Source organism: Zonotrichia leucophrys, chromosome 1A, assembly GCF_028769735.1.
Source record: "Zonotrichia leucophrys gambelii isolate GWCS_2022_RI chromosome 1A, RI_Zleu_2.0, whole genome shotgun sequence".
In the NCBI taxonomy this organism is placed as follows: domain Eukaryota; kingdom Metazoa; phylum Chordata; class Aves; order Passeriformes; family Passerellidae; genus Zonotrichia; species Zonotrichia leucophrys.
Genome location: NC_088170.1, coordinates 24410602 through 24425421, shown reverse-complemented (window position 1 = coordinate 24425421; position 14820 = coordinate 24410602). Strand labels below are relative to the sequence as shown.

Here is a 14820-nt window from a genome sequence, read left to right as displayed (position 1 = left end):
AAAATATTAGGTCTCCACTCAGATGTAGTTGCCTCTAAAACTGTTGAGTCCCACCCTTTAGATTTTTTAAAAATCTTTTTTCCATTCATTACTCTAATTCACCACTCTATTAGAACAGGCATTCTACACATCCTGTATAATGACATATGTCTAGAAATAATCCACATGAGAGTGAGTCTTGGATTCGGTCAGACTGATAAATATCTGCAGTTATTTTGAATTTATAATGAAGAATTTGACTTAATAGTGTTGTACAAGTTCATGCAGCGCAACTTGCTGATAATCAAGCTGCTGAAACATACTTCTTTCTTGGTGGGAGTTCTGTCATACATGTTTTAAGAGAAAATTAAATCTGAAAGGCCCATCATTTTCACAAACAGAAGATTTGCTCAGAATTCATTATTTTGAGAGTTACAAAGTCTCAAGTATTTCAACGTTTTCCAAAATTTTTGGAGGAACATGCACCCAAAAAACACTTTTAATATGTTTTACTTTAGTGATCATAGTCTTTGATTAAGAATAAGTACCAGTCATGATCATCAGGTTTACAAGAATGCTGCATGGAGAGGTGTCTAACCTTGGCTGTAAAAGTGGACCAGACTTAGCCTGGAAGGTCAGAACTGGTTAACCAGATCTGTCTTATATGCCGCTGTTTTGGAATCAAAGCAATTAGTTTAACTGCTTTAACAAAACCTCAGTTCTTTCAAGATAATCACTTAATAGTATTGCCAAACCAGGAGTAAGGATGTAACATCCAAGCTAAAATTCAGTGTTCAGTCACGAGCTTTTATCAGATATTTGAACCAGATCTCTAGTAAAGGGATTAATGAGACTTTTTTCAGCACTAGAAAAACCCTGAAAGCTGCATTTCAAGCTCCTGCTGTTGTGTACTTCAAAGAACAGATGAACATTTCTAAGACGGATTTTAATTTTATGAAACATTGCTTTAGAAAAGATCATATAAAATCTTACTACAACAAAGTCTGAATTGTGGGCTAAGTTTTTTTTCAAGAGTACCTTTTAAATGAGCCACACAAACAAAGCACAGATTTCTCAGGTAAACTGGAAAAAAAAAATCACATGGATGGGGAAAAAAAATTTCATATGTATAATCACTGCTCAAAAATTAATATAGGGGAGCATGAGAACTACAATGGTTGTACTCCCTCACTTCAAAACTGAATAAAATCAAAAATTCCCCTTCTATTGTCCATACATTTTTCTATATAATACTAGGCTGAATTGCCTTGCATGCCTCTGAACACCAAACAATCTCTCAGCACAATGAGAAGTTGCCTCACATCAGTTGCCTTCCATCTTTCAAGGCTTCCGTTTTTTAAGCTTATTTTAAAAGTGAATACAAACTTACAGAAGTTTGTAGAATAAAAGGAATTAATGAAACAGCACTAAACTAATGAGAAATAGAAGTGATTGTCTGGTGTGAAACAAATGGAAGAGTTGAATATGTATATGTAGAACAAAACACAGTAAAAATATAAATACCTTGCTGATATTTCCAGCAGGTAAAAGACTGGAATTACTTAATTTGGAGCAGAGGCTTGTAAGAATACAGGTTTAATATTTCCAGTGAAAAAGGTAGGCCCAGCACAAGGAGAAGGCAAGAACACTTTCAAAGGTCTTGATTAGGAAGCTGATATACACCACACAAGAGTTCCCAAGCAGTGACTTAACTCTTACTATTTGGGCCATTTACCTGCCCAGGGAGGTGGAGTCACCATCTCTGGAGGTGTTTAAAAAAAATAATGCATGTGGCACTCAGTGGTTGCTAAGGTGGTGTTAGGTCATAGGTTGGACTTGATCTCAAAAGTCTTTTCCAACCCCGCTGATTCTGTGATTCTGTGATTTAATCATTAAATTAAACAGTGAAGGTAACCTGGATGTATTAGAATTTCCTTCCAGGAAAAGCCCAAACTTTCATTTAATTTCTTTCCTTTAATGGCCAGAAAGCAATTGGGCTGGCTGGTTTTAGTAAGGTTATTACAACTGACAGGAGATTGGACAAGCAAACAAGAACATGATGAAGAACTCCGCAAGCAGGGGCTTTGAGGCATGATTCACTCCATATGCAACTAATATTGTTAACACTTAGCGTGTGACATCCCTCTCTGTTTTGCTCCTGTTTGTTACATTATTTGAAAGTTGCACTAATGGCAAGACAGATATTGAGAACCAAAGGAAAAGAGTAAGTAAAGGAAGAGAGACAGAATAAAATGAAATAAAGCTTTCCAAATAGAAGTACTGAGAGTAATAAAAATAAGACAGGAAAGGAAAACCTGCTTGCAAATACGGTATTGTCTGAAGTTAGCATACAAAATGGTTTCAATTTTTTTTTTTTTTTGTTTGGTCAGTTGTTGGTTTTTTTGGGTTTTTTTGGGTTTTTTTGGTAGATTCTGACAGGAAAGACCAAGTGGCAAAATTCAATTGAGAGTAAGCTAGGACACTGAAAATTGTCAGTGCAATACCAACCTAAATTGCAGAGGACTGTACACATTTCATAGCTTAAAACAGACAACATCTTTGCAAGAAGGGTAGCACCATGACTTTGCACACATCTTATATGGATTTAATGGCATGTTAGCAGCTAAAAGCGCTAAAAAAAAGGTTTTCAGTTCTAAAAACTTAAAAGCCACATTTAATAAAAGGCTTTTAATCAATATTTAGAGGTACTCGGGCAAATACAGGTGCCAGCTTTTTTTCACAAGATCTATGGAGCATCATTTATGGAGTCTCCATCACTCCTCAGAAACCTAAATTTTCTTTTAAGCTCTGGCCATTATAACTAGAGTCACTGCCAAATCCAGGTCTCATGAATGCACAATACTTTTCACTTTTGGTTAGTCACAATCACTTCAAGCCAACATTCCTCTTTTGATGTTGTGCTTGATCAGCTAGTTTTCCCAATGCACATTTTTCCCCACGGTGAATGTAGTAGATAGCGTAACTAAGCTCTTTGCAGGATTCTGTACTCCACAGTCAGCCTTCAGGGATGCTAAGTTTAAGAGTAAGGAAACAGTAATTAAAAGTGATTAGGACAAGAAGCCTCCATGATATGAAATGTGGACTCAATTGTCCTTGACACCGGCAGAACAAGGCAGCAGGTTTTGGTTTTGATTACAGCTTTACTTGGGATTTTAATAAACATGAGCCAGTATTCAAACTTTTAATATCCTGCTGTTTAACTATTTCCAAAAAGTAATCCAGCTCTTTTAAACAGTCCTTGTTTAAAAATTTTAATTTGTTTGGCTCTGTCTCTGCTTAGAGAAGTTGTAGCCTCATGGTAACTCTTTTATAAGTTCATTTCCAGAATCACAGCAATTGTTTTTTTTTCAACTAAGTGTTTCCGCATGTGCCAAAAGAGTCAGGCTGACAGCTTTCCTGCACCGTTTTATCTGGTTCCCACAGTAAGCAGGAGAGACAAACACAGGAATGTGTCTAGTACTGACTAGGCCCATCAAGGACACAATGATACTTACAGCTCTTCCAGGAAGCGCAGATTGTGCACAGGGTTTGAGGGCAGCTTAGTAATGTTGTTCATACTGAGATCACTGTAGGGGAAAACAGACAGAGACTTAATATGGCAAGCCACAACTGTGGCATCCAGCTGTTCATTCCACACATTTTTAAGTACTGCATTAATAAAAATTAGTTCCTCTGCCAGAATTGATGAATCATTATCTACTTAACACATTAAACACTACTTTTTCATATGTCAGACCAATACAGGCTGTAGCATGTTCCTCATTTCCAGAGATTTTGGAATGTTTTATCACGCTCTATAAATCAGCTAGAACACTACACAACACTTTCAGTTGACATAATTTTAATAAACCACTGTACTATATTAAAATGTACTTGGAGTAGTAAGGGAAAATTACGATGCTTTTTGTTGTTGTAGCGCTGCAGTACACTTGGTTTACTACAGTAGACAGACAAAAGCAAATATATACAAAGGAACTGCATCATCCTTAAAATTTCATGAATATGGAAATGCTTTGCTTTTGCCATACAGCCTCTTCCATGGTCATACTGATCTGTCTTGCCTCACACAGGCACGTCAAGTGTCCCCAAAACCCAACTTGACTTACAGAAATGACATATTTCCAAATAATAAGCATTCCCTTTTTGAGTGCTCTTTTGTTACAGGTACTCAAATTGCATTAAATAAGTGAAACGAACCATAAAACAAGGGTGTAATGTGATCCTGCTCTGTAACACACTTCCTGGTGGGGTTCCATGGTAGTTCCTGGTACAGGAAACTACCAGCAATATCAGCTCTGTCAGAGCTCATTCAAGCTATGTTTTAGACTAAATTTCATATAATACCCTTTTATTCTTAACTTGTCTATCCACTGTTTTCCACTGTCTTCCCCATGCCCTACAGTATCATTATAATTGCTTTTCACTGAGCACCAGGACTGTAAACAAATTGCATAATAAAATTCTATGTGGATGATACAACTTCCACAACTGTATCAAAATTTCTGTAGATTCTTAAAACAAAATTAGGAGACCTGCATATTTTATGCAAGCATTATACAGTAATTTAAAACTCCCCACTATTTAAACATATCTACACATTTGTAGCAGTGCTTATAGTTTCCAGCTACTTTGGGTACTATTTAGATAACTTTATATCTTCCAGCTGTTGAGAGTTTACAAGGTAAATAAGTTATCTGTACTTTGGTGGGTAGGCATCCTATTCCTACTCCATCTAGTTCTTATTACTCACAGTCTGTTTCACATTACAGAATATATGCTTTTAGTCAGCATAGTTAATTTAGATGTTTGATCTTTTGGTGAATTTTAAAATGTATAATTTAAAAACATACTTCACATAGAGATTTTAAAATAAAGGAAATGTGTTAATACTTTACAACAATTATCAAATCAATGTTGAGTAAGGTTTCTGCATTCACTTCAAAAATCAAAGTATAATTTGAGAAACGTGTACTTATTAAATTCATTTTTTATTGTAACACTTTATCACCTAATTCTTTCGTACTGTGTAGCAGGTTATTACCCTTTCACTTTGATAAAGGCTCAAAGGATTTATTCTGGCAAAGGAACAAAAACATGGATTTATTTGGCAAAAGAAAAACTCATCCAGGTAGTGAATTATATACTACTGAATATTAAGATAAACCCAATATTTTAACAAGATCATTTTGATTATGATATTTTCAACACATGTCTTAATGGGTTTTTGAAAACATGCCAAATTACATTTTAGACTTAAAAAGCCAGCCCTGGTGGAAGATGGGAATGATTCGTCTTCAGACACACACGTATGTAGGGCATTCTACAAACCCAGCATTAACCAGTGCTCTGGCTGATGAGACAAACCTGAAGCCTGCTTTTCTAGCATATTAACTTCTGTTACTAGCAGACAGTACTTGTCTGCTTGTATCACCCACAGGACCCCATGATGAACCAGTCAGAAGCAGCCTACCCAGACCCTAATATCTTAAGAGGATTAGAACAAGAGATGGTGGCTTTCATTATGTGCTTTGATGACCAAAGAGAAAATCAACAATAAGTGCATTTTCCTTAATAACATCTTTAGACCCCAGAGTGGATTTGCCAACGGTGCACTGCTAGGTCCTATTCTCCTTTTCGAACTCCACTCATGTGGTAAAAAGGATGTGTACCACATCATATGATGGAGGAGAACCTCTCCTTTTTCCCAGTGTACGCTGCAGCAATTTCTAACTCTTTTTAAACCTACCAGTTAAATAATTTCCTTCTGTTAGATTGGTTATTTTTTTTGCCCCACATGATTCTTTTCTTGGAACAAAACATACAAAGGTGTTTTTGTGCAACTGAACTACTAAACACTACCTATGCATATTTCACAGAATCGTGGATTTTTTTGGGTTGGAAAAGACCCTTCAGGTCATCCAGTCCAATCTTCAACACAGCACTGCCATGTGTTTATTACTAAACCATGTCCCTAAATGCCACGTCTACGTATCTCCTAAATATTTCCAGGGATGGTGGAGTTAACAGGAATTACTTCCCAAGCTAACTCAATCACCTCTTTTTAAAGTAGCTTTTAAGATACCAGCAACTAATACACAGGGCATTACAGTCTGTGTTGGCAATGTGAAATTCTTGTATCTGTAATGGTTTAAGAATATAAGGCAGACTACGGTAGTGAGAGGTAATATATTTGATGAAGCTAGCTGACACAGTGGGAAAAACTGAGAAAGTTTCAGGCACAGAAATCAAAGTTCTCTATTTCCAGCTGTACTGGTTAGCTAAATAGGTGACATTATTTCTCAAAAAAATCCCACACATCCCTTACACTGGCAAAGGAGTAGTTCGTCTGTGCTCACAGTTTTTAGATTCATAATATTCTTTTGTTTCAGAATTACCATGAATGCATTTAATCACATTTTTGTTCACTGGAATGAGCGAGAGAAGAGAGAGAAGTGCCATGGCACAAAGTTATTTCTGGCGGGATGCTCAGAGAGGTGAGACAAACAAAGAGGTAATGCAATGCAATCAGTCAATGGGTCTGGTGTGAACAATACTGTAAAATTTGGGCTTCTGAACAGAAATTCCTCACAGTGCTCTAGAGACAAATAAAGGACGTTCTCAGAATTTTGGTTTGCTTGCATTTTACACCTGCCAAGAAGACATGGTTAGGATGAGATTTACAGCCATTAGCTAAATCAAGCACAGCTAACAGCCAGAAATAGCTAGGTGGTAAACTCTAGGGTTACATATCATCACTGTGAAAACCAGTAACAATTGCAGAGCATATGTCTTATGTCCTGCACATATGATGGTTTCTTTCCTTCAAATGGGTTTTCTGATTTCTCCTTTCAGTGCTGGCCTGTAAAAACTAGCAATTTGCTCTCTCTAGGAAAGAGAAGGGCATGAAAGCTGGCTTGCACATCAGCATTTGCAACTAAGTGCTTAAAAATATTAAAATCAAGGTATTGGAACTTTAACTATCCTCAGTGGAATGGTTCTGATTTTCTATCAAATCTTGGTAGTCTCTTACAAACTACAGTGATGAAAAACTTAGAAATATTTGCATACGCAAAGCCTTTACATAACTCAGTGTAACAGAACTACACCCATCTTCCAGCATCACAGCACATACAAATTCCACTGATGACAGTAGGAGCAAAATGGTAAGAAGATACTGTAAATTTACAAGTACTCTGAATAGAGACAGCCATAGCCCCACCTTGGTGAAAACCACCATGAGCTACCATATCATACTGAAAAGGTAATATGCTATTTTGAACAGTGAGATGAATGCATTGTCCCTTCTCTCATCAGCATTCCTGCAGCCTGATTCCAGCTGCTGACTATAAAGGCAACAAACCTTCAAATGAAACTTTCATCTTTTTAAAAGATAAGGAGCTTTGCTTTAGTGACTGCTTTGGCAACATGGCTCACTATAATGATATCTTATTCATACTCTGTACCAATCAATCACCATGCAGTGTCTCTGGTGATTTGTTAAAGGAATCCTAGCTCTGATTAAATCTTTGAAGACCAGAAAATATTGAAAACTGCACCATGCATCTACCTGTTTTTTTTTCTGGGTGAATGGATGAGTAAATTAGTATTTGCAAAACAGCATCCAAGAAGGCAAATACGGTAGGTCTTTGTTTCCCCCAGTTTTATTGTCCGTGAACAAACACACTGAAAAAACATCCAGTTACCATCTTAAAAGTAAGTAGTTCACAATGAATTCCAGAAAGCCAGTAAAACAAGTTAAGTGAAATTAGTTCTTAACATATAATAGATGAGTCTGCAGGCCACATTACTAAACTTTTATTAACTGTTATTACAAGAGATGTTTCAGTGACTATTCATCATAGAAGATTGGTTTTTCACATTATATTTATGTCTTTTAAAGGAGAACAAAAGTATGCCTAGGGATACATGCTAAACTTCTACTAAGCTAAATGTCTATTATACTGAATGGTACTAACTTGTCTATCCATTCCAGATCCAAAACAAAAATCCAATATTAAAGATAATTAATTTTATAGCCAAATTATTTAAAGAGTTGCAACTTGTTTGATTAAAAAAAATATCAAGACTTATTATTGATTTTGATTCTCCTAAGCTTGCCTCATCAAAGATGTATTAACAATTCCTTTTATGGAAGCCTTTGAAAGATAAAGCACTCTCATAAAATATTGTCAATAGACTGAATGTTGTCCCTTAGTTGTTACCAGTTGAGAACAGTTTTTAAACTAGGACAATTTCCTTAATTCGTTTAGAACAAAAATTGACACTAGCTTACATGTAGTGACACAAAATAATGACAAATGCTATTATTAAAGAATCCATTACCCTGTGTAATATTATTTGCAATAGCAAATTAACAGCTACAGATCCCACGCCACAGGTTTACATGGAAGGGGTGTAAGGCCAAAAGAAGATTGATTGCTTGTCACACATTTATTACAGAAAATTTTGTTACTTGACATTGAAGCTCACTCCTTCCAGAGACCCAACTCCTTTGTATTAAAACATGCCTCGCAACAAGCAAACGATGCTGTGTGGTCACAAGCAGTGAGCCTGTGTGCCTGCACACCTCACAAGGTTTCATGCCAGTAAAGGGACAGTACTCCCTCTGTCCATCTCACACCCTTCCTAGTCACACCTGTGGTGCTGGCTCCAGCCACCACAATTGTAAATACATATATATGGTAAGGATCAAGCACCTTGAATTTAGGGAAACCTCAAAGGTGATTCAGTAAGGTCAGGAGGGCTCTGTCTACATCCCTTCTGTGCTGTTGTGCGTTGGCCCATATAATACTGGATCCTGGCAAACAGGCTGAGAGGTCACATCTGGATTCAACACAAAGTAACAAAATGCTTTGGCCAGACTTTTGCATTCCCAACACCTGTCACTGAGTTCCTCTGATGTCACAGACAGCAAAATTTGGCTTATTACCGCAGAAGCTCTGTAACACAGTGATTTTAAACACCATGCATTATTCCTGAACACAGCAATTCTTCCATATAAACAACCATCAAAGTCTTACTTATATCTGGACTGCAGAACATTTGTAAAGCAAAGAGTATGTGCATGATTAATCTTTTCAGGAAACAATTTTGCCATTCAGTTTATCCAAGACTCCAGCAGAGGGAGCAGGTCAGAGCAAACAATTAGGGTCAAAAAAAGAAAGTAAAGATCAAAGATGCACACCCAGTGCTGAATTAATCTGACAAGTACCAGATATATCATTTTAAGTAAAAAAGATTCTGACTGTTTTTTTTTTTTTTTTCTAATATCAAATTCATGGTGCCCACTAGATAAAATTAACCATTTCATATCAAAGCTGATTCATGGCCGTTCATATGAGGTTGAAGAGTCAGTTTGCTAAGGAATAATTACCAGGGCAATTTACAAAAACATTCCAAGGTGCCAATAATTTGCTGTACTTAGCTCACATATTAAAAAACTTGAATAACTAAAGGAGTATTTCATAATACAGAAGCCAGCAGAGACAGTAAAGAGGACTGGATGGAATTCCTCTTCCACCCATGCCCACAGATTGTATTAGTACATTTTTACTTTGTGAGTTACTGCTTGTTTCTGCTGCACTAGGTCGAACACATTATATGAGTACTGCATACATGATTAATCTTGTTCAAATACTGAAACAATATACAACAGGAAAATAATATCAGTTTTTATTGTAATTTATGAAGACAACTACTGGCATGTTTATTGTGTTTTTCATTACTTGTTTGTTTTTCAAGTACTGTTTATCTTATTTTGATGAAGAATAGCACAATTAAATTGACAATAGATATATCTTAAATGTAACCAAGTCTGGGGAAAAGAAATCTTTGGTTTCAGAATATTTTCTGCCACTCCAGATGTTGCTTATTTTTACAACTATTTGTTACATAAATGACAAAAATACATTTTTTCCTTTTTATTACTTTTTGGGGTTTTTTTCTAGTCCTGAATGATTGGACACATTCATCCATTTTAGAAACAGGGTGTCCAGTTTTCTTCTAATTCCCTGTCTATAATTTCATCCTTCTGGTTTCAATGAGGCTGTTTCTAAATTATGGTTATTTATATGACAAGAGAACATGTACAAAATGCAAAGCATAGTTTGATTATTGACATGCTATACCTTGTCTACAGCAGAAACTAATTCAAAATATATCTGGGTGTAAACAAAGATTCAAAATATAACCCTAAAGTTATAAAGTGCAAATTTCTAAATTAACTATTATGGCTCACCAGTAGTGAATTGGTCTGAATAGCTAACCATAAATTATGTACATCACAGATTATATGTTATTTAAACCAATTTTAAAACTCATCTTCACCAAAATACTCAAGATAACTTTTGTAAGCCTGCTGAGAGTGAAAATTAATTATTATTAGCCTGATTTCATTTGTAATAAGATACAGTGTAAGTAATTTATTTTGTGCATCCTAACTTGCCTCAACTCAATTCCACAGTACGAATTTGAAGAATTTAAACCCAAAGAGCTTTGAGAGCATCTACTATAAACACATTTCAACAGTGATGATGTAAGCATGAGTATACAAAGATCTGTGCACAACAGATCTGTGCATTCAGGGCAGGAAATACATCTACATTGTATAGTGCAAAGGTCCCCAAGGTCCAGCTGAGTGAGCTGGGTCCAGAGCTGGAAGATGCATTATCACGTTAGGTATCTTCAGAGAGACTAATTATCCCAGGTAAAGCAGGATGATGCTATGGCTGTTCCAATTGTACAGCACCAGATGTCTGCACAATGTCACTCTGTGTGACATAATGTAGCAGGTGTCATGGACATATACACACTGGGTATTCCCAAAATAGCTCACTGCAAAATACACATATTCTGGGTGAAATTCTGGTTTAGTAAAGGAGATAGCAAAAATAAAAGTCAGCATGAGTCCATGCCTTTAATCTCAACTGCTCTTTTTTTTTCTTTTTTCACATGATTTAGCAGTAAAATGCTGGTAAGTTTCTTCGCTACTCTTATCCTACAAGTTTCCATTTTCCTATGCATTGGTGCTGAATCACAGACTCAGAATCATAGAACTGTTTAGGTTGGAGAACACAATTAATATTATGATGTCCAGTCATTTTAGCAGAGCACTGCCACTTCTGCTTTTACTACCGCTTACTTGTACCTTGTGTTGATGAACAGTAATTGAAGAGTTCCAGCAAAGGAACTGATGCTATGCTACATTACACCTACCAGAGTTCTATTTTGAAGTACTGATTTGATCAATTTTATACTGTTGCTTAGCTGAAATAATTATCTACAGAATCTTCTCTTTATTGCATGGACAACCCAATGGATATCATATCATCAACATACTCGCTTTCATTCAATGTTGCTACCAAAAGAATTTCTCCTGATCTCTCCCCTAATCTAGAACTGCTCATTCTTTGTAAAGATGTTGTTTAACCAGAGTTGGCAACTGATCTATATTTAAAAAAATATCCAGCAGGAAAAGAATTGGTTTTAATTGAAATCAGTTTCCTGAATTTGTTCACTATGTTGGTGTTTGTGCCTCCACAAGTACAAATACAGAGAAGAAACACAAGAAAGGTGAAGCAGAACTGGTTTATTTCAGTTGTAAGTTTTGGCTTGGACTAATGCAGACTGATCTTATACCTAGGATGTAAATATTGTAAACATTCCTCTGACATAGGAAGTTGTGGATTTTTTTACTATGCACATCTTCCCTTTATGTCTCTGACAGAGCTTGTTTGCTGAAACACAAAAAGCATTTACATGTGCCAGCTCCTGACAGTCTCTTCCAACACTTCCTATAGAGCTCAGAGGAATGACAAAGCTGTCAGATCTTTCCCTGACTGGTTGAACATCCACATTTCTGCAACAGTAAGTGCCAAGAAATACGTAGCTTGATTCTCACAAAGATAATGCACATAAAACCACTGTATTTCTCCATCAGGTAATGATTTATTTTTTCTTAAGTAATAAAAATTCATTTTCATCATGAGATACCTTCACATGGACTGGTATGAAACAGTCTTAATATAAATAAATACCAGATCCTTAATCTTATACTGACATTACTTGTATCTAGTCTCCACACATTTTCTTTGCTCGTAACTGATCAGCTGCCCTTCAGATAGGCAGACTACCGAAATACCTGAGCTAGCTTTAAACAATCAGGTCAAGGAGCAGGGTCGAGATCTCTCCTAACAAGGAGAAATCTCCAGTAGAGAGACTTCATGTTTTATACTGGGCTGGCACATATTTTTCCTGCACTTATACCAGCATAATCATACTGGAAAGAGCTGTACTCTTTCTAGTATAAAAATGTGTTCTCTTTTGAGAAATTATTTTCTTTTACAACTGAAATTAATGGGATCAGAGCTTTACAATTAATATATGGAGGTAAAATACTTCAGAACTATTTCTATTGAGCTCATTTCGGCTGTTCATGGGATAAGCCAGTATTTAGTAGGAGCAGAGGCAGCACCTTGATCCAGAAAAAGCGATCCCTCTTTCCTTCCTTTTATTCACAGAGTTTACATAGTCCACTGTTTGGCAACCTCATTTTGAGGGCAATGACCCACACTTCTTGTGATTGTTACGATGATCAACAGAAAATCTTTTCAGGGCAAGCAACTAACTGGTGCTGTTCAGCCTAATCCTCTGCCCTGTCTCTGATTCAGGCTTCAAATATGAGTTTTGGATCTTCCTGGAGACAATATCACAAAACATCAGTAGCCAAAACAAACTTTTACCAAATGTAAACAGTTGCTGCCAACTATATTGCACCTATGTGCACATGTGAAATAGTGTGTCCTTAACTGCACCTGTCTGGTCTGCCTATTTTGCTCACAAAATGAACTTTCCAAGATCTCTTTTTCTATTCCAAATTATAAAAATGTTGAAAACAATCAGTTGCCCTGTTATTTACAAGTCTTAATTCCTCTAATACAGCAAGTCAATGTCAGCACTAGAAATGTGCCTGGGGGTAAACACCTGGCTCCACTGGCAGCAAAACTCCCAGTGACTCCCATGGATGGGAGACATCCTCCCAGGCCTACCAGTTCCTAATGCCAGGTTCTACCCAACAGGCAGTATTGCATGGTTGTGGAAATTATGCAACATCATACTGGCTTGCCTGAAATAGTGCATGCAGTATTCATAGGTTCACGGGGAATTTTTCAATGTATATTTTTTTAGCCATTTCATAATTTCTAAAATCTGTTGAAGGCAAGATGTCATGTAGGTCACTAAGGAGTGGAAAGTGTAGCACTTTCAGCTGTTAGAGCCTTTCTTGGTTTTCTGTTTGGTTGTCTTGCATGGTCCAATTTTTTTTGGTACTTAACTTTTCATTCCTGGTGTTTTTTCCAAAGTGATGAGCTGATTCTGGTCAATATTCCTTTCTCACCCTCTCTTTTCCATAGTCTTTGCTCAATTTTTCTTTAACATCAAGTTCAGGTTTCCAATCAGCTCCATCAGGAAACCAGTACGATTATACAGAATTATGTACATTGTGATGGAGTGAGAGACTGAAAATGTTAATGGTTAAAGGCTCAAACAATTGGCCATTTGCAAAAAGCAATGGGTGTTTTGCTGACAGTGTGCAAGGTAACAGCCCAGGTGCAGTGGGTGTGAGCACCAGAGGATGACCACCACAAATCAACCTTTGTTAGCAAGAAGCTGGGATTTGAGCCAGGAAGAGGCTGATAAGCAGCAGATCCTGGGAAGTGGGGTAGTGCTTTTTATATGTCCTTCTTTATGCAACTGGCTCATGTGTAAACCTTCCCTCTAGGGGAGAGATACCGGGATATTCACATGTGGGTCTGAAGGTGTTTATCTCCTCTGATGGGCACAATTGGCTCAACTACTCTACCAAGAGGCAATTGTCATGTCTTAGGTGCCATAAACCATCAAAGACCCCCAAAGCACCCCCAGACTCATTTCTAGGTCCTTCCTCCAGAAGACTGCACGTGATCCACAGTGTTGCATCCGACAGTGTAAAATTCCATTCCCGCCTCCCCCCTCCTAGAGGAGGTACCTGGGCATTCCCACTTGAACCTCACCATTTCTTAAACCACTGAACTTTGTGTTTCATGGGCTCCCCCCACCCCTGGCAGACCAAGACTGTGACTGTCTAAGGCTTCTAGTTCTTAAAAAACGATGGCGCATCTTCACCCAGAAAGAACCATCTGTTACATCCCACTCCTCTCCACAGGTTAAGGGAAATGTCATCACTTTGATCAGTAGGCATCTAAATTGCAACAATCAAGTTTCATTGCTGGATCCACGCATGGTAATATCTTTTTACTCTTACCCTTTCTTTCTCTCTTTTTTCTAACTTCTCAAAATATATTGTAAGCTAGACAAAAAAATTTAATTCAATGCCTTGTAAGTGCCTCTTATCCATATCTGGGTAAGTTCAAGTTGCCTAAGTTAATTTTAAATTTGCCAAGTACCTTATTCTACCTTAATGTTCTAAAGTTTGCAAGTAAAAGTTTGCTACTGAATGTCTGGAGAATTGTTTTCTCCAGTGCATCACGTAAAGTGACTCAAACAACATCCCCCTTAATCTGTGGAGAGGAGTGGGATATAACAGATGGTTCTTTCTGGGTGAAGATGCGCCATCCTTTTTTAAGAACTAGAAGCCTTAGACAATCTGGGAGTTCTTCTATAGGTTTCATTTGCTTTGCAATGAACAAGTAGCACAGATGAACACCACAACACCCAATTGCTACGTGATATTGGCTTCTTATGACACTGATCACCCCACATGAGATAGTACCTGCCACACGCTGCTACTGCGGCTCTCCTTCC

General features: G+C 37.1%; 1 protein-coding gene across 1 annotated transcript in view; it reads right to left on the bottom strand.

Annotated features, from left to right (window-relative positions):
* LGR5 (leucine rich repeat containing G protein-coupled receptor 5) overlaps nt 1-14820 on the bottom strand; it is an 88499-nt gene that overhangs the window by 48561 nt on the left and 25118 nt on the right. The window contains exon 2 of the mRNA XM_064701942.1: nt 3495-3566. Within this exon, the coding sequence (XP_064558012.1) occupies nt 3495-3566 (72 nt within the window). The remainder of the gene's footprint in view (nt 1-3494; nt 3567-14820) is intronic.